Source organism: Lacerta agilis, chromosome 10 (assembly GCF_009819535.1).
Source record: "Lacerta agilis isolate rLacAgi1 chromosome 10, rLacAgi1.pri, whole genome shotgun sequence".
Lineage (NCBI taxonomy): Eukaryota > Metazoa > Chordata > Lepidosauria > Squamata > Lacertidae > Lacerta > Lacerta agilis.
The window spans coordinates 30,943,384-30,963,070 of record NC_046321.1 but is presented as its reverse complement, the minus strand read 5'-3'; the positions used below and the strand labels follow the sequence as shown (position 1 = coordinate 30,963,070).

General features: G+C 42.1%; 1 protein-coding gene across 1 annotated transcript in view; it reads right to left on the bottom strand.

Annotated features, from left to right (window-relative positions):
- GRIN2B (glutamate ionotropic receptor NMDA type subunit 2B) overlaps nt 1–19,687 on the bottom strand; it is a 267,579-nt gene that overhangs the window by 202,628 nt on the left and 45,264 nt on the right. Inside the window, exon 2 of the mRNA XM_033162191.1 lies at nt 8,143–8,571. Coding sequence (XP_033018082.1) covers nt 8,143–8,553 — 411 coding nt within the window. The 5' untranslated portion in view covers nt 8,554–8,571. The remainder of the gene's footprint in view (nt 1–8,142; nt 8,572–19,687) is intronic.

The window sequence follows — 19,687 nt, the reverse complement described above, 5'->3', positions numbered from 1 at the left end:
TCATGAGGTGGACAAAGTATTGGAGCCTCAGCTAGAGAGCATCTCCAGTACTAGACAGCATCTTAAAAAGCAGGGACATCACCTTGCAGACAAAGGTCCGTATAGTTAAACCTATGGTTCTCCTAGTAGTGATGTATGGAAGTGAGAGCTGGACCATAAAGAAGGCTGATTGCCGAAAAATTGATGCTTTTGAATGATGGTGCTGGAGGAGACTCTTGAGAGTCCCATGGACTGCAAGAAGATCAAACCAACCCATTCTGAAGGAAATCAGCTCTGAGTGCTCACTGGAAGGATAGATCCTGAAGCTGAGGCACATGGATATAGGATGAAACAAAAAAGGGAGAGGGAGACCAGCTACATTAGTGTCAGTGCCCCAAAGCCCCCCATCAGATGGATGCTTTGATGCTTTAAGTGGATACAATGCTGATAAAGCCTGGATGTCTGCTTAGTGGAGCCTTAACAATCACTTTTAAGCATCCAGTGGGTGATAAGAAGCAAGGGAAAACATTCTGACATTCCCCACTTAAACTTCTTATATATTTATGAAAGAGGTGATAGTATCCTTCGCTGACTCTCAGTTCTTTTATGTATCCGAATAAACTCAGCCAGATACTTAATAGCCTGAAAACATGAGATGATTCTGCAGCAAGGCAGAGTGCATCCATCTTGCTCTCCAATTCTGTGACAGTGATGGAAGGAGTAGACTATGGTCCACAGCAGCAGTCAGGGGTGGTGCAATGTTAATAAATTGCTGCCACCACAAATAAGCAACCAAGGTAAGTGCATGTATGCATGCATTGGGAGGGGAGGTTGGGTTCCAGGCCTTTACTGGCAGGTGTCGTTTGGTAACGTTTGATGCAGGGATAGTGAAGTCAGCACAATGTAGCCATAAAACTGCTAACTGACCACAAGTATCTGCTCTTGGTCAGTCAACAATCAGGTGCCTGTATTATTATTATTATTAATTAAATTTCTATACCACTCACTCTTCATTCAAAGTTCACAGGGTGGTTTGCAATATAAAAACACAGAAATTCATAATACAATGACAAACAAAACAATACCCCTCCACACACACAAAATTTAAAAGGCCATAGATTGTTTTATCACCCCAAGGCCAGGGAGAAGAAGGTTTTCTCCCAGGGCCTAAAGATATGTAATGAAGGCACCAGGAAACAGCTTTCATCTCTATCCCCTAGTCCACCAGAGATAATTGACCAGCATAATCAGAGTGGTTGCTCTTATTATTGTACTATCCATGTGCATGGTGCTCTACAGAACGCAATAGGATAGGTTCCCTGCCCTGAGGAGCTTACAAACTGTAATTTCACATGGGGAAAAGAACAGAGGAAGAGGAGGGAAGTGAAGGCAGGAGTAAACATATGTGATTATTCCAGTCACACATATTCAGGCTTTGTTATAGACTCAAGGCTTATCCACACTTACGGTACAGTACCTTTCCTCTGCTCTTTCCAGGCACGGTCTGCGCTTTAAAGCTCCATGTCCGAGCACGCTTTTTTTTTTGCTCCAAAGCTTTCCCTATGAACAACTGCTATTTAAAGTTTGATCGGAGCAAACGTTAATACACAGAAAACCCAAATTGACATTTGCTCTGCTTTAGTGCTAAAGAGTGGGTTTTTGCAGGTTTTTGCTCCAGGGCAAAAACAACAGCAACAATGCTCAGACATGAAGCTTTTAAGCGTGGACCTGTGCCTGGAAAGACTGGGCAAAAGGTACGTGTGGAATCTCTGTCGGTTGCTGCAGACCCAGTATGTGCAGATCCAGTTGTAGATTGACTGCAGGGCTTGGCAGGCAGGAAGGTGTGCAATACAACAGAATACATAGTGCAGGTTCACTGTCAGAGTCCATGACAATGCACTGTGGGAGCCGGAGACAAGACTAGTTTCTCCTCCTGCCCGGCTGCCCCATTCATAATGTACTTAAGAGGCCAGGTCTGAGCGTTGGGCCATCAAATTAACTGAAGCTGTGGTTCTGTAGGGTTTCATGCTAGCTGGGTCCCATATTGGAGCAAATGTGTGGTTTTTTAAGAGGTTTTTGTTCACTTTAGCCATATTAGTTAATGTTGTCTTGGTTGTTATACTCTGAACACTTTGCTGGGGAACTGTAGGAGAGCTGCACTTCCCCAACCTTTGATCTACCCATCCTATCTTTGACTGGCTAAGAGCCATTTGCAAGCTCAAATATTTTCTTTCTCACATGTGGACATCACCATGACCTTCAGTGATATTACTGAGAGCCACATTAAGAGGCCTGACCAATTCATATAATACACACACACACACACTTAAACACAAATGCCACTTCAAAAGGACTGCAGTGTGTGAGGACACCTGACTACCCCTATCCAATCTCCCCAACAGTAGTGTGTGTGCGCTCACACACTCACATAAACACTATCTATACATGCCCATTTCTTCACTGAATCAAAGTGGGTTCAGCAGCAGCAGAGAAAACATTTAATACAAGATAAAAATCACCATTTTACAATTTCATCCTAAATAATGCAAAACATTATTTTTATTCTGAAAGTGTGGCCCAGAGAAAAAAGTTTGAGAACCACTGGGATAAGCAGAAAACTGCTCAAAGTCATGCCTTCTAGGCATGGGACAAGCAGAAGTGTAGGCAAGCCCTATGTTGCTTTGGTATCTAACTTTGTGTTTCAAAGTGTTTGCTTGTTTCATGCTCTGCTTCCTGCCTCTGTTTCTGAAGTTTTTCATCTGGAAACGTAAGAGCATGTCATGCCAAGTGACAATACAAAATGCGTACATTTGCAACATTCTAAACATGAAAAAAGTATTTGTGGGCTATAGGAAACTATACATTGTGCCTTCCACGTTAACAGCTTCTAAAACAGTGGCCATATTAGTCTGTTGCAGCAAAAACATGACTCTTGTAGCACTTTAAAGACCAACACATTTAACATGTTATAAACTTTTGTGGATTAAAGAAAGATTATGCCATAATAAATTTGTTACTGTTTACCGTGCTAAAAACACACAAAAGAACCAAGATCACAGCTGACGTTATGCCAAACACACAAAACGTGACCGGCTGAAAAATAATCACAACTCTTAACAATTGCACATATAAAGAAATATAATATAAATCTCAGACATAGTAATAGACAGGTACAACCATGCAACTGTAGATATATGCCTTTAACATGTATCCATAAGTATCATGGAATTCACATATTTACCGTGCTGCAAGAATGTGTTGAAGATGAAACCAATATTTTATAAATCATTTGGCTGAGTATACACTAGATTAGCGTGAAGTTGGCATTTTCATTACTACACTATGTATGCTTGGCTTACTTAATTTAAAAGAAGACATGTTTTCCTCTGACAAATGTTAGTGGGCTATTTCACCTCCATCTTCTTTTGCAGCCTGTCTTCTACTAGTATTTTTCATCAAAATTATCAGGCAACACAAAGTATTAAGAGTGATAATTTACATTCACAAGGACAGGTATGTAGAAGAGTAAGTCTCACTTGATCAAATTCTCCATATAGATTTGCAACTGGACATTCTACCCTTGATTATTTATTTAATAGCCTATCAAATTCTATCAAATTCAGTAGGCCCAAGTCCCCTGAAAAGAGAGTCATGACAACTGGCATCTAGCCTGAACATTACTCCTTTGCTGTTCGTACCCTATACTCAACATAGTTTCAGGGCAAAGTGAATAAAAAAGAAATTTCCTTTGGGCTCCTTTAATCAGGGAATAAATCCAACATTATTTCCCTGGAGTATGTACTATGATACATCTATGGCAGGCTTCTCTTGGACAATATGCATGCCTCATTTGAGAAAGCCCTAAAGCTGTCTTGCAGTGCTGTAGCAATGTAAAGGCTCCATAATATGCAACTGTCAAGAATCCTGGAACCTGTGAAGCCTAACATTCTAAATTTTCCCTATAGTTGGCTGAAATAGCAGGCTCCATATCATATTGTTCTGCCAGTCACATACTTAACCAGCATCCCTTTGACTCTGCATCACTACACGAAAAAATCATGCCCATCTTCATCCTAATTCTCATCTTCTAGGGGCAATTTCTGGCATGTATTTCCTGTTCCTCCAGCATCCCCTGCCTGCATGCCTCCCATTGGTCAATTGCTCTTTAGCTATCAATTTCCATCACCCCAATTAAGCAGCATAAAACAAATTACCACAAATTACCAAATGTGTGTGGAAGTAACCCACAACAAAAGTCTTTGCTACATGAGTTTGCCTAGTATAAGACTAAATAGACAAATGCTCTGGTTGAGTTGGTGTTTTTTATTTTCCTTTTGATGGTGCTGGTAGAAAGAAGAAGCTGCAATCACAAACTGATTTTTTTTAAATAATCAGTGTGGGGGGGTGCGTGTGTGTATTTCCTCACCTCAACCAAATTCTTGGTGAAGCATCTTTGGGCCTGGTCCTACTTTTTTCCTTTCCCATGCCTTCGGCACCTTTGGTGGCTAGCAGGAGCCACAGAAACTGTTGGTGTACATTTCTAGGTGTGCAGAAGGGGAAAACCCATGCCCACTGCCCAACCAGTTCATTGCATGTCCTGGTGGGAAGGGAAGGAAGCTGTCTCTCTGCAGCATGGTGAGAACATAGCTCTATGAGTGCTTAACCCAGAAATGAAATTGACACCACCTTATACAATGGACATGACTGTAAGACAGAACTGCTGCATACACTGCCTCTTTCAATGGCTCCCTGGGCTCAAGTCCTTATAGCTGCCAGTGCCATTTTATCTCTCAGCCAGGCAGTCCAAAGGAACATAGCTCCTCCATCTCTCAGCTATCCTCAGCGTCCCACCGTGATATGATATTCAGTAATACAAAGCAGTATGGGCCATCTTATATGCTTAGCAAAATCAGATGGCAAATCTTTTCCAGGATTGTATCACTCTAGGGTCCAGATGGCAGGAAACACCAGTTTGACCACTTCCCATCTTTAAAACTTATTGCACATACAAAATTAGTATGTTGCAGAGATTGATTCAACCTAGCCTTCTCCCTGACATGGTGTGGGGGGTTTTCTCTTATTTTCAGGGAATTTCACCCATAGGATAGCATTCAAACACACAGCCTCCCCCACCTACAGCCTGAAGTGGGGCAATCCAGAAAAGCTCTGCTACTTTTTTCTACTGGATGTATAAAAGGGTCCTATGGCATTGCACTAGAGACGCAAGACTTCAGCAGATTTTTTTTTATTGCACATTTATGATTACTTGTGCTCATAATGCTAAACATTATGCAGACAGTACTGGTTTTAATATTGTTTGTTCCTGCAACAGTTTTGGAGTGGTCATACTGCTTCATTTCCAATCAACACATTCCCTGTAGCTTCATGCTAAAAATCCAGTAACTTTTCATACCACAAATGTTCTGGTTATTTATTTATTTTGTCCAGCAGAAAGCAATAATGTGGTAGTATTGGAGATGCATTGAGAATAAAGCAGAATAAATCCAGCACTAATGCACTATTGTTGTGTTAAGAGCATGTTACGGAATACACCCACAATAAAACACCAATCTGTAGGGACACAAAGAATAAACATGTTGGTTATCATTTGAGACTCTTTGGCTGGAAGGGAAATAAATAAATAAATAAATAAATAAATAAATAAATAAATAAATTGTTATTTGTACCCCGCTCATCCGGCTGGGTTTCCCCAGCCACTCTGGGGGGCTTCTAACAAAGATTAAAATACATTAAAATGTCACACATTAAAAACTTCACTAAGATGAAGAGGAAAGAGGAAACAAGGCAGCATATGTCTTAGATATATTAAGGAGGGTATTGCTAGTGGGATCAAAAACATAAGTTAGCTGTATACAAACTGCTGGTAGATTGAATATCATTTACCATTATCCACATTCTAGAAAGACCTCTTCATAGTAGACTAGGTATACAGAAGAGCAACAGATGAATACCAGAACTGAGAACTTACCTTATTAGATTGACTTTTTAATCTTAGATACAATGGTAGTACTCTACAAATGATTGGGGGAGAGGGCTAACACCATAAAGTGGGGAGCTTCTCATATTAAAGCAGATTGGGGACAAGAATGAATGACTACAAAATGACCACACTTTCTAGAGTGGACTTGCTCTGTGTTTATGACACATCATAATTCCAATTATATAGACCAAGGGTCAGCAACCTAAAGCCCATGGGCCAGAAGCGGCCTGCAGAGGTCGTTTGACGGGCCCCCGAACCGAATTGCCTGCTCGTGCGCTGTGTTAAACTGGCACAGTGCGGCACGGGGACTTGCTTCCGCGGCACTGAAAATCACATCTGCACAAGCGCAGATGCCAAATATCACATCTGCACAGACACAGACGCTGAAAATCGTGGGCAGGCATGCTCATGCGCGCACACAATCCGGTCCATGGAGGGATCTCTATGGGACCGATCCAGCCCAGGCAAGATAAACCTTGCCGACCCCTGATATAGACTGATATCTATAACGTGGATTGACAATCCTCTGGGGATAGAATGAGCAATGTCATCTGTGGACCCAGTTCTATGATTCTCTGAAAACACATGTTTATCATCATAATCTACAAAGTAGAAGAAAACTACTCATATCTCCTGATATATGCAATGCTTGTGTGTGTGTGTGTGTGTGTGTGTTTAGGGGTACTCTCATTTTCCTACTCATATTGAAATACTGCCCATCAATGAGGCCAAACTTAGATTCACAAAATGTTTTCTGCGTCCCCCCAGAAAAAAAGCACTGGATATATGTGTAGATGCTCTGGATTATCACTGAACTTCCTCAAAACAGTCCCTGGGGACAGGGGAATGTTAAATTAAACCAATTCCATATTCTGTTGCTGTTTTTTACATGTGTTAAAAACTAATGAATGTTTTGCAGGAAAGCTGGTTTTATTAATGGTTTGTCCATGACAGTTTTGTGAAATCAAAATACTTATTCCTGTGGTCTTTGGTGGGAAATTCAGATTATCTGTGGCACTTCCAGTTTTATCATCCTGGTTTCTTAATGTTCTTCTTAAAGAAAAAGCAATTAAAATAAGCAAGGCTTCTTATGGGTGTGTGGGGGGGGGGGTGTCATAGAGAGCCAGTGTGGTGTAGTGGTTAAGAGCAGTGGACCCCTCCACATGCAGTGACCCTGGGCTAGTTACACTTCTCTGAAGTCTCTCAGCCTCATTCACCTCACAGAGTGTTTGTTGTGGGGGAGGAAGGGAAAGGAGGTTGTTAGCTGCTTTGAGACTCCTTAGGGTAGTGATAAAGAGGGATATCAAGTCCAAACTCTTCTTCATAGGTCTGCAGGATGTATGTGCTCACTCTTTCTTGGTTTGGAAGTGTAGTTATCCCTGGATAGGGAATGCTGGCATGCAAATGTACCAAGGCCACCCCTAAACCATCCTGTCCTAATCTTCTGCAGGAGAAGATGCTAACTAATGAACATAGTTAGAATGTTCTCTTCTATTGGGCACACTGGTTGCACAGGGTCTTTATTTTAGATCTTGGAGAAGATTCTAGCCATGTTCAACTGAAGGCATTTAGAGCCCTCCTTCAGATCTTTGCACATCAGGCGAGGAGGTGGCAGGGTAGCACATGCAGGGATGTTGGTGGCAGACCCAGTGCGCACACACACACTCTCCCCAGTTGATACCCTCATGCATTATTTTTAACAACATGCATTTAATTGTTTTTAGCCTGGTATTATGAGCCATAACACTGGCAAATGAGTGGTTAAAATGGGGCATAATGATTGCCACACCAACACAGTGTCCTCGGCCTTGAATTGTAACTGTGCAAGGTCACAGAAGGTGAGGGACAGCACAGTGAGCTTCTGAAGGTTTTTCTGCCACTCCCACAAAGTCAAATACATAGACCCAATTCTGCAGACCTGGTATTTGGTAATAACTGACAGAAAGCAAAGCAGGACAGATCTGCCTCACTTGCCAAGGACAAGATGCTGCTTGTTCCAAGAACCTCAGTGACAAATATCTAGATAGTCAGGGCTTGAATTCTTTCAATGCAGTTGACCAAGTTTGGCAGTGCCTTTAACAAACAGTATGCATTTTGTGAATGAAGAAGCTAATTTCCAAGCTCCACTCTAATGGTTGAGATAGGAAGAAGCAATAATTTACCTTGTCTGCCATGATCATGGAAGAGCCTCCATGGATACCTAGGATGGGTGTGAGGGTCTGGGCAGAAATGAAGTCCAGGATCTGGGCAATGGCTTCCTGGTCAGTGTCATCAGCAAACACCACACCTTGAACCCTCCGATCAGACATGATATCACAGATGCGGGTGATGATGCTCTTGGGATCTGTCTCATTCATGGCCACCAGTTCCACACGAGGCGTGAGAGAGAGGTGATGGAAGTCATCTTTCTTATGGGCATCTGTGATAGCTACTTCGTCAGAGGTACCCACCAAGATGACAGCAATGCCAATGCTGGGGTGGTTCTTTTGGGCCCAGGCCCCACCACCTGTTGTCGCCAGGACTGCCAGCATAAGCCAGAACTTTGAAGAATAGCACTCTGCTCGGGGCCTCATTTTCAGCTCTTGCACTCCCTAGAAAGAGACAAAAAAGAGGAAAATTAGTCATGTTAGCTTCCTTATTATTTGCTCCCTTTATGGATCAGAGCACTGGCCACGTTGAACACATGCAGCTGCTTTATGCTAGAACAGACCATTTGTCCATCTAGCTCAGCAAAGGCTACAGCAGAGACTCTCCTGGGTTTCAGGCAGGAGTCTTCTCTCAGCCCTTCTACCTAAGCTCCTTTTAACTAGAGGTCCCAGGAACTGAAACCAGGACATTCTGAAAGTGTATGTGCTCTGCCATTGAATTCTGCCCCACTTCCCCAATCTCTTGCTCAATTTCTGGACTTGTTGCTTCAACTTTAGTGGTAACTGGAGAAAGCTCTTCGACGTTGGCCTATATCTGGAAGCTTAATAAGAGCAGGAAAAAGAATTAAATAACAGTGGTAAAACCCAAGTCATAATTACACTGTTGTTCTAACCCAGAATTACATGTTCATCAGTGACAGAGCATCAGGGTCCTCTGCTCATCCACTTGAAATGAGTGTGTCTGGAATCTACACTTTGTTTATGCTAAAATCTGTATCCACTTCCAATCAGTTTTGTAAAAGAACCTTCCACCAGCCTTTATGCAAAAGATTCTAAAGATAAGGGAAAAGGCAGAAGAAGGCAGGACTTGCCTCCCTCCAGCTAACACAGTCGCTCCTGGTCAATCTGAAGTATCTTTTGTTCCAGTATTATTTACATGACCATAAAGTAGTTCTTGTGGAGATAAATGCAAGATTTCAGGCAGTAGAATTGCTAGTGATAACTTTTTGCCAATCCTAATTTTATTTGAAGGAAGACATCAGTCAGCAGGCGACACAGCCAGTTATGTACCGTATTTTCCTTTCTTAGCATCTTCGGGTGATTACTTTTGCTCTCAAGGCTGAAGAGCAGTTACCTCCAAGCCTTCAAGCTAATGGAGCTGCTGATATAATTTTGATTCACTCCCTGGAAATGCTGGCTTCTTTTTTCTAAGCACTGAAGTGATGAAGAAGACCTATGAGGTCATCAGTGCAACCCTGCTAGTGCCAGATGACTCCCTACAGGATACTTTAGTGTGTCTTGTTTTAATAACATTGAGCTCTTTTCATCTGCAAAGCACTTTACAAGCAGCAACTAATTAATCCTCAGAGCTCCTCAGTAAGGTACATGTTGCTACTATTGTCTTACCAGCCTGAAAATCATAGCAGTGAGGTTTGCCCTGTGGACGCAGATGCAGTCAGTATCAGCAAAAGCAGAAGTATTGTCTAGTCATATGCACAAACTAGAGTTTCATGTTACTCATCCAATTAAAATAACTGAAAAATACCTCTCAGATTTATGATCTGATCTAATCTGTAATTCTATATCTACTGTGTTTAACAAAACATCCCAGGTGCCGGGATTTCCATTACGTCATACTAAAACAGCTCTTGTCCTTCTGCTATGCCAGAAGCTGATTGAAGGAATGCAAGGGGAACCGCTGGAATTCGTGGCTTCATGACCCACACCCAAATCTTCACTCATTTCCATTACAAACCAGATAAACGTCAACAGCCAAAGTAACAAATTACTGGATTTATATTGATGGCAATCTATAACTAATACAGTGGTACCTCGGGTTACATACGCTTCAGGTTACATACTCTGCTAACCCAGAAATAACGCTTCAGGTTAAGAACTTTGCTTCAGGATAAGAACAGAAATCATGCCCTGGCGGCGCAGCGGCAGCGGGAGGTCCCATTAGCTAAAGTGGTGCTTCAGGTTAAGAACGGACCTTCGGAACGAATTAAGTACGTAACCAGAGGTACCACTGTAAACTAACTGCTAGGACTGCAGTGCAAGGTGAGGAAACATTTTTTCAATTCAGGAAGTTGACCCACAGAAAAGTCCAGGGGGGCAAAGCCATTAATGGGCAGAGCCAAAAGCAGGTGGAGCTACCTGGTTCATCTCTCCCTCTCCTCTACTCCCCTCCCTCCCTCCCTTTATCCCCCTCTCTGTGCCACTTTCTCAGCTCTTCCCCCACCTCTCCCACCCTCCATCACTCCAGCTTTCCTTCTCTTCCTCCTCCCCCTCCCCTTAACAAAAGATGGTAGAGCTGTTTCAGTATGGTGGTTTCCCCCCCCCCCATTTTTTCTCATTTAGACACACTGAGAGGAAGTGGTTCATGAAGTGAAAAAAAGCAGTATACTGTACTGGGCAGTATCAGTAATGGTCAACATGTGCATGCACCTAATTTGGCCTATGTATCTGTCACCCGACTGTGACCAGCTGCTGGGCAATGGCAGCTAAATGTTGCTGCAAATTAACTCCTTTGTTAATTAACTAACCAGGCTCTACCAATGGCAGAAGGGGTGGAGCCACTAGAGCAGGCTGGCATCGTGGTCTGGATGCAGCCCCTGGGATAAAAGACAAAGAGCCTAACACAACTTTTTAACATTCCATTTGCTCAAAGCAGAACTCATAAGGCATCTTGCTTACACAGTAATGCATTGATCATTTAATTACCATTTACCTTGCTATAGTTTAATGTTCCTGAAATCAAACGCGAATATACATGCGCACACTTCACCCATAACCCTCAATATGTCATTCTCAGGACTGTACACATTGTCCTGTCATTAATAAACAAAACAAACAAATGCATAATTACAATTCAAAGAAGGATCCAAATCCACTTAAAGGCTGAAAGAAATGAGTGGATGACATATCCATTGATTTTTACTGCTCTGGACTTCTGTTCATAGAACAAGCTAATAAAAAGGGGGGGGAGAAGACTTTGAGAACGTAACAAAATGAATAGCTAACTTCATTGTAGCAAGACTATTCCCTCTAATTACAAGTCAGTAAATTAAGTTCTTTTACAAGGGAATGCAGTCCTCACTACTGACAGCTGATTAATGCACACCGCACATGCTCTTTCACACATTTAATGTTTTTTTTGCCATTCTCCTGTGACTCCCTTTAGTATTCTTAGCGTATTACACTTGGTTATGCAACGGCTAGTTGCAATGCTGTGAGTAGCTTTGACAGTCATCTCTTCACACTGCAGCTACATTGAAGTACTCTCTAAAGCAGAAAGGGTAGATTCTACCAGCCCAGGAACTTACATGGACAACAGGGAAATCTGTAATGCAACCATAACTCAACCACATCTATAGCCAGAAATATTGTGGTACTTGTGGAGATAGCCTAAGGGTATAACAGTTTCAATATGAAACAGGAAAAATCTATCTAGCAGTTTAATATGTTTAAATCAAAGTTATGAAAAAATTTATTAGAAGTTTTTTTAAAAAAGAAAAATTCAGCTGCCTACCAATATGTTTTCAAGTCAGCCACCACAGCCCTGAAATTAAGGGTGTGATTCTTCACCTTGCGGCACCCCACTTGTCACTTTTCCCAGGATGATGAGGAACCATTCATGAGCACTCTTTGGTTCGGCCAGTCAACCAGCTACAAATCCACCTAACAGTTACCGGTACCTCATCCAGTCCACATTTTAACAGCTTCTCTGCAAGAATATCATTGAGGACTTTGCCAAAAAGCCTTACTGAAATTAAAAAAAATAAATCCACAACTTTCTCCTGATCTACCAAGCTTGCAACTCTATCAAAAACAGAAATGAGATACATCTGGCATAACTTGTTTTTGAGAAACCCCCGGTAGGTCTTAGTCAGGAGTAAGCAACCTAAGGTCCATGGGCCACAAGTGGCCCACGGGGATCATTTAACCAGCCCACAAGCTGCCCCGAGCCGCCCTGTCGGTGAGCCCCCGCACGCTGCACTAAGCTGGCGCAGCGTGGCGTGGGGACTCGCTTCCGCGGCACCGGAAATCACGTCTGCACAGACACAATTTCCGGTGCCGCAGAAGTGAGTCCCCGCGCAGCACTGCGCCGGTTTTGGTAAACCTTGCCAACCCCTGATCTTAGTAATCACAGCATCCTTTTCTAAGTGCTCACAGACCAACAGTTTAATTATGTGTTCTATGAACACACCTTTCCTAGCATCGACATCAAGCTGACTTGTTAGTAGCTATCTGAGTCTTCTCCCCCCATCCCTTTTTGAAGACGGGCACAACATTTGCCTACCTCCAGTCTGCAGGGACCTCACCTGTTCCCCCAGATGCTTTCGTTGAGATTCCTGCATTGCAGGGGGTTGGACTAGATAACCCTCAGGGATTCTTCCAACTCTACAATTCTATAGTTCTAAGTCCAAAGTGCATCATGAGTTGGGACTTGATAAACAGGGCTCTACAAGTTCATGCCAGGAGCAAGGAATCTGTGACCCTCCAGATGGCGGGCTACAACTTCCATCAGCTCCAGCCAGCAAGGTGGGAGTGGTTCAGCACTTTCTGAAGGGCCACATGATCTGTGCCAGTCCCTCTGTGTGCAGACTCTGTAGCCACTTGGGAAAGCATTCACTCCAGTTTTGTGTCGCAGCAGACAAGGAGAACAATTGATCCTTTCATATTTGAAGATGTAATAATACTTGCCTCTGACTTTATTTATTGTAACCAGGCACCACATATCTAAGTACATACGAAGTAAACATGTGTCCCATCAAGTGGGGGGGGGGGCCTCAGCATCTGTGCAGAATTAGATATGTGACACTTAAAAAAAAAAAACTTGGAAGTGGCATCTTGATCTTTTCCTGGCCAAAACAATCAAGCTGAAACAGCAAACTGGACAGGAAATTATCTGTTTTGCTTATATATAGCATTATATGTGTAAATTTGGCTTCAGCATATATTTGAATAATTGGTTTTCTCCATGCAAAACATGTCTATTCACAAAGACACAACAGTACCAATTTAGGGAAAATATTTATTATTCACTATTCCTTTCCTATAAAATGACATACCTTCTGCTCTTAAAATGCAGCTTTCTGTGTGATAGAAGGTAGCTTGGTTTAGTACAGCAATGAAACATTCCACAATTACTTTGAACTTATCTCACAAGAAGAAATGAAAAATAACTTTTTCAATTGAACCTGCAGGGAGAATTCCGGTGAGCAGAATTACTGAGGCTGGAATTTAGCCAGGATATCAAACTAATAAACCAAAATGCTATGAGAACTTTATTTAACACTGTACTTTTATAAAGGTTACCTGTAATGCAAATATCAATAAAACTGTAAGAATGCACAGGCCTATTACTAATGGCATTATGGAAAACACAGTTCTAGATTTGGAGAGCTCTGGATCCTCAGTTTGGAGATGTCCGCGGCTTTTTTCTGGGGGGGACACAGGGGTATGCATACCCCTAAACATTTTATGAATCTAAGTTTGGCTTCATTGAGGGGCAGTATTTCAATATGAGTAGAAAAATTAGAGTACCCCCAAAAAATTTTTAGAAAAAAAGCACTGGAGATGACCACAGACTACCTGTTCTTATAGAAATGTTCATTTTCTAAAATCTGTGTAACATAATGACTGGATATGATTTAAGAATAAGGGGTGTGATTTTGAGGCCAATGTGTGCAAATGCAAGATACCAAAATCCTATCAGGCCTATTCCTAAGTGTTTACTGGGGGGTAGAGGTCTGTATTTAAGATTCTTTCACTGGCAATACTTTCCAGCATGGTTATAAATTGACAAAATGAAGGATTGGGAGGTTATAGCTATTAGTGCTTCTGATTAATAAGCTGTACTGAGAGGTTTCCTGAAACAAAAAAAATTCCTTCCCCACAGAACGCAGTAGCAGCAGGTTGCACATTCTTGCCAGGGGCAGATTTAGGGCTGTGCGAGTGAGCACCATCTCAAAGCCTGCTAGGCGAGGGAAGGATGTGTGAGGCTCTGGCAGGGTCCTAGAGTACTTATGCCTCCTTCCCGAAGTCTCGTTAGTACTTTTGGAAGGGGGTGGACGGGCTCTTCTTCAACCCTAACAAGCCCTCGCACCTCCTTCCAAAAGCTGAGTGCCTCCTTACCTGCCTTTGGGAATGACTGGGGGGAACCAAATTTTGGCCTTGCACAGGGCACCATAGTACCAAGTCTGCCACTGCTCTTGCACATGATCCATCGTGATTCTGGGGGACAATGGCAACTTCTAGTAAGGCTGCAGGGACTAACAGATCTTCCGAAGTTTGGAGGAGTCAGTTCTAATGTGGATCAGATGCTGTTATGTTGTTTTAACAGACATTACAATATGATACACAGTTGCAGGTACATAAGTACCGGTATTAGGGGGGTGGGATAGCAGAAGGCATGGGGTAATGGCATGGGCACATGTTGAATAAAATGGGGGGGGACAATTTGAATTAAACGGCGGAGTTACTTTCAGCAGGGCAGTTATGTTTGGGAGACACAATTCAATACCTTTAGCTGGTATATCAGACTAACTGTGAAATAACTCCTTAGATAGTCCCCATCAGCTCCACCACTCTGAAAATCATTATCATTCTGCTCTTTCAAGTCTGCCTCACTCTTCGGCAATCTAAGCCTCATGGGGGGGGGGATTAAATTTATATTTTATTTCCGTAATCTTATCCAGGACCAGCCTTCCTGCCCCCCACCCCCCTGCAATGGATTCCACACAAACAAAAATGCAAGAAGATAGTGTCGTTCATGTAAGAGTGCAATGCCTCATTTAGATAGAAGGCTGTTTGGGATAAATTCCTGACATATTTTATTTGTCTGTAAAATGCCATGTTCACTTTGGGCACTGATAACTGAAACTAATAATAATAAAGAATAACAATACACTCAGTCAGTGAGGAGCCAGGGCAGAAGAGGCTACTGACATCTATAAGCAAGTAACCAAACCTGACACACAGTGTGGCAAGGGCAAGATCCCTTCAGAGCAGGAATTAAAATGGTTCATTCTGGAGGACTAGAGAGCATTCTCCCACAAGCTGTTCCTCAATTTTAGAAAGAGGTTGGTACAATTTAGCTAAGTTTAGCTGTTCTTTAGTGCAACATTCCTTCTACCCTCCGTTCATTTCCCTTGTCTGTGTGGATGAAAGCCTGGCAAATATCCACACATCTCAAAGGATCCAGGATTCAAGAATCTGACATATTAAATCTTCTATTAGACCAGCTTTTTGGTAGAGTAGCAGGTTTTTGAACCCTGCCTGCTTGGTGGCTTCAGACTCTGATATACCCACAGTGCTGGCTCAGTATAAAGTATCAGCTGAAATATGCTGGATCAACTCTGACTCTCTTCTCTTCTGAATCAGCCTTTTTACCAGTTTCTTTCTTTTTAAAAAATAAATAAATTTAGTTTTATTGATTTCCAATATATAACAACAATTACAAAAAAAGGGAAAAGATACCAAAACAAAATCCCAACTTACCCCCTAAAGGACGGATCAATCTAATTAAGTTCGCCCAAGTCCAAACTGTGATTTCGGTGGCTGCTATTCTTCAGTGTTATCAGTAAAGTATTTTATAAAAGCATGTTGAAAACACAATTTCAACAAAATCATCTACGTCATTTGCATTATTCAATGCATGTTCCAATCCTTTCCATTTCTGTGCCTCTTAGTAGGCGTGCTGCTACAAAAAGAAAAGTAATGAGTTTGTTGTAAGAAAGGTCAGATTGCCCTTCTTTAAAAATAGTTAAACCCAAACTTGAGGTGCATTCCACATGCTGACCCGTAATATTATTTCTGTCAATGCTTTCTGCCAGAAGGGCTTTATATGTTCACATATCCACCACATGTGAAATTTGATTGAGATTTTGATTGAATCCTATACTCATCAGTTCTCATTTCATTTTATCTCCCTCTTTCCCCCTCTATAACTACATAAACTTTTAATTACTAAAGGGCTTGGGTCAGAAAACCTGCCTCGGTTTTCAAGTCAGACCCAAAGTGCCTGAAGGCTAGGTAGAACACTATATTGCTTTATCTTATCAACCAGTGCTGAGTTCCAGGTTTGAGAAATGGCCTTCCTGAAGCAAACTAAAGGTTTGCAATTTATTTCAGTGGCTGCATAATTCCAAATAATTTCTCTGCGACCTCCCTGAGAATCACAGAGTAGCTGACAGTTGATGGGATTGTATTGTAAATATCACTTCTTACAAGACTAAAGCGAAACTAAGTACAAAGCATGTACCTGTATATGAATTTTTGTGTGCATATATAAATCATAGCATTTTCTCTTCAAATGTCTTCAGGCAAGAAAGGATTGGGCCCCTGCTCTCATATATGTTGAATGAAACAATCACAGTTTAATTGACCAAAAAAAAATTGTTCTCATGTTCCATACCTAAGACAAACAAGGCTCCCAAATGTGTGAAGGCTGCTCTGTGGATACTAATCTCCCTAACGGAAGACAGCAGGGAAAGGGAGAAACTATCCAATTCGGGGGGGGGGGGGAATGGAGAACCTTTAAATGACTGACAAAAAGCTAAAGAGGTCAGGGATACTTGATCAGGAAACAAGGTTTGAATCTCCCCTTTTTGTCATTGGTTGATTCAGGAAAAAGCTGTCTCTCCCCGCTGCCACCCTCCTCCGCTGCCTCCTTTTTTATTTTTAAAGCCAGTGGGGCTAATGTAGCAAGAAGTGTAACTTCCAAGTCCATAAGGCTACAGCAAACCTATTCTCTAGCTGCAGAGGTGGATGTGGAAGAATCTGCATGGCATTTCAGATGAGGCTAGTTACCCATCCATGTGCACTTGTCACAGCTTATTCTTGTAACTTGTCAGGTTGTCAGAGTCCTGACTTATCTTTAGCCTGTACCTGTTTCTTGTCAATGCTTGTCCATCTTAGACCTACTTATCTCTTTGCAGGGATAGCACAGGCTACTAAAAGTATGATGTTCTACCATACAAGTTAGAATCTCTCTCTCTCTCTCTCTCTCTCTCTCTCTCTCTCTCTCTCTCGTGTGTGTGTGTCTGTGTGTGTGTGTTCCAGTGCATGCATGAGAGAGAGAGAGACAGAGAGACAGAGAGACAGAGAGAGAGAGAGAGAGAGAGAGAGAGAGAGAGAGAAGATGGTGGGTGGGTGGGCATTAGTTACCGGTATATTCCTGTTATCAGTTAATCTATCCTGTAAATAATACCCAAACGTTCCTTAAAAATCATGAGGCTTTCAGGGGCTTAGGCTCTATGCATATTATTTTAGTCTGCTGCTGTTGGTTTTTTATTTAATTGTTTTATATATTTTGTAAATAATTGTTTTATTTTTGCTTTATGGTATCTGCTTCCAGGGAGGGCTTTGCTCTGAAATGCTAGAATAAATGAATGGAATAAATAAATTAGTAGAAACTGTGCTAGCCCACATGACCATAGCTCAGTGTTGCAAAATCAAAATGCCATTGTAAATAAACATGGCCAGTCCATGCCACCACCACAGCCAGCTTCTCTGTGTCCTAGACACTACAATGTCTTTGGCTCTTTACTTCATTTAGTCACTAGGTAGTATACTAGGCAAGCCCTGAAAACACTGCAAAGTTTCATATTCTCTCTACAGCTTCATGTATCTCTTTCCCTTTGTTGCCACTCCACACACACACACACACACACACTAAGAAGAATGCATATTTTCTCATGGATAATTTATATAGTAACAGAACCAAAGTTAATCCTTCCTTTCAAGCCTGCCCCATGTATGTAATTTACACATAGGAAAATAGATGTTTTGGCAGCAGCTTCCAGGGATTTGAAGAGAAAAGCACTGCTTGTGTCACAGAAATTATAAATGAAATGCCTCCATTTGATAATCTCATTTTTCCCCTGGTCAATTTCAGGATTGTTCTCCATAGAATATTCCCTCACTAGTTATACAGTCTAAAACGATTCAAGCAGTAGGGCTGCTGCCATTAGAAGATTATCCCACATTCTAATAAAGCACACCCTTAGGAACTGTTGTGTGATAATTCGGACTAAAAAAATTCTGGCTCTCAGATTTATCCTATTATATTAATTACACTCCTGTAGTTTAGCTTAAACAATTCATTTCACCATATGTTGATTCTGTCCTTCAAAATACCTATCTGTGACTGTCATATCAAGCCACACATACAGTCATCTTTTTGCCAAACCAAAGATGATTAGTTCTCTTAACCTTTTCTTGTAAGCTAGCTTTATTTGGTCTTTCAGATGACAAGCCAGAGAGAATTAAGATAAGTGCCAAACCATTACGGATGGGGTTAGTCCTGTCTGGGTTATATGAGCTGGCACATAGCAACTGACCTGCTGGAGCAAAATTAACACACACACAAAAGCCATTAAGTGAAACAGCAGGTCACTGTGACACTGCCCAGATCTGGTGCATAAATACCAAGAGATAGCAGCTTGGAAAGCATGCTCTTTCCTCTATTTTGTCTTGCAGGGCCAAACTGGAACTGCCATGCATAATGCCAGGAGGACCCGTGCCTTTGGATAAGTAGGAAGCAATGTAATCCTGCTTCTTGCTGCCAGGTGGTTGGTGGGGGGACAATCCACCCTGACTCGGCAGGACTCATTTACAGCAGCTGCCACTCTATAATGGAGCAAACTGAGGGCAGAACAAGACGTTACAAGAAACGTGAAACTGCCACCACTCTGTATTTTTTTTCTTCCCAGCAATGTATAGCACATGAAGGGGTGCAATAGGATACCATTGCACCATATATTTCCTTTTCGCTGTTGATCAGTTATGCAAGGAACAGGAAAGTGAAAAACCCACACCATGTTGGATCTCAGAGGTATGAGCAGTGAGCTCACCCTGAGGCCATCCCATGGCTCATTGATTGCTCCAGTCAGGGTCAGACTTTAGAGTATAATCCTAGGGCCCTGAACCTCTGGGGCCTCCCAAAGATGTTAGCAAATTATGGGTGCTGGTGGCATGATAGGAAACTGGTCCAGCACCCATCTTGGGCATACCAGGAATGAACCTGGTCCCTGTATCAGCTCTCTTACTCCTCCATCCCTCAATATGCTCCATTTTTCTCCCTACGAAAGGAAATGACATAGACTACATTGTTTAGAATAGGGTGGCTGCTTTATCATGTGCTCAGATGGAGGAGGAGTCCAAGTTGCGAATCACTTTAAAATACAGTGGGACCTTGTGTACCGCCCTCCTTACGAATGCTTCGGATTATGAGCTCCGCTAACCCGGAAATACATGCCCCTTGTTGCGAACTTTGCCCTGGGATGTGAGTGGAAGTAGCGCACCAGCGGCATGGCAGCAGCAGGAGGCACCA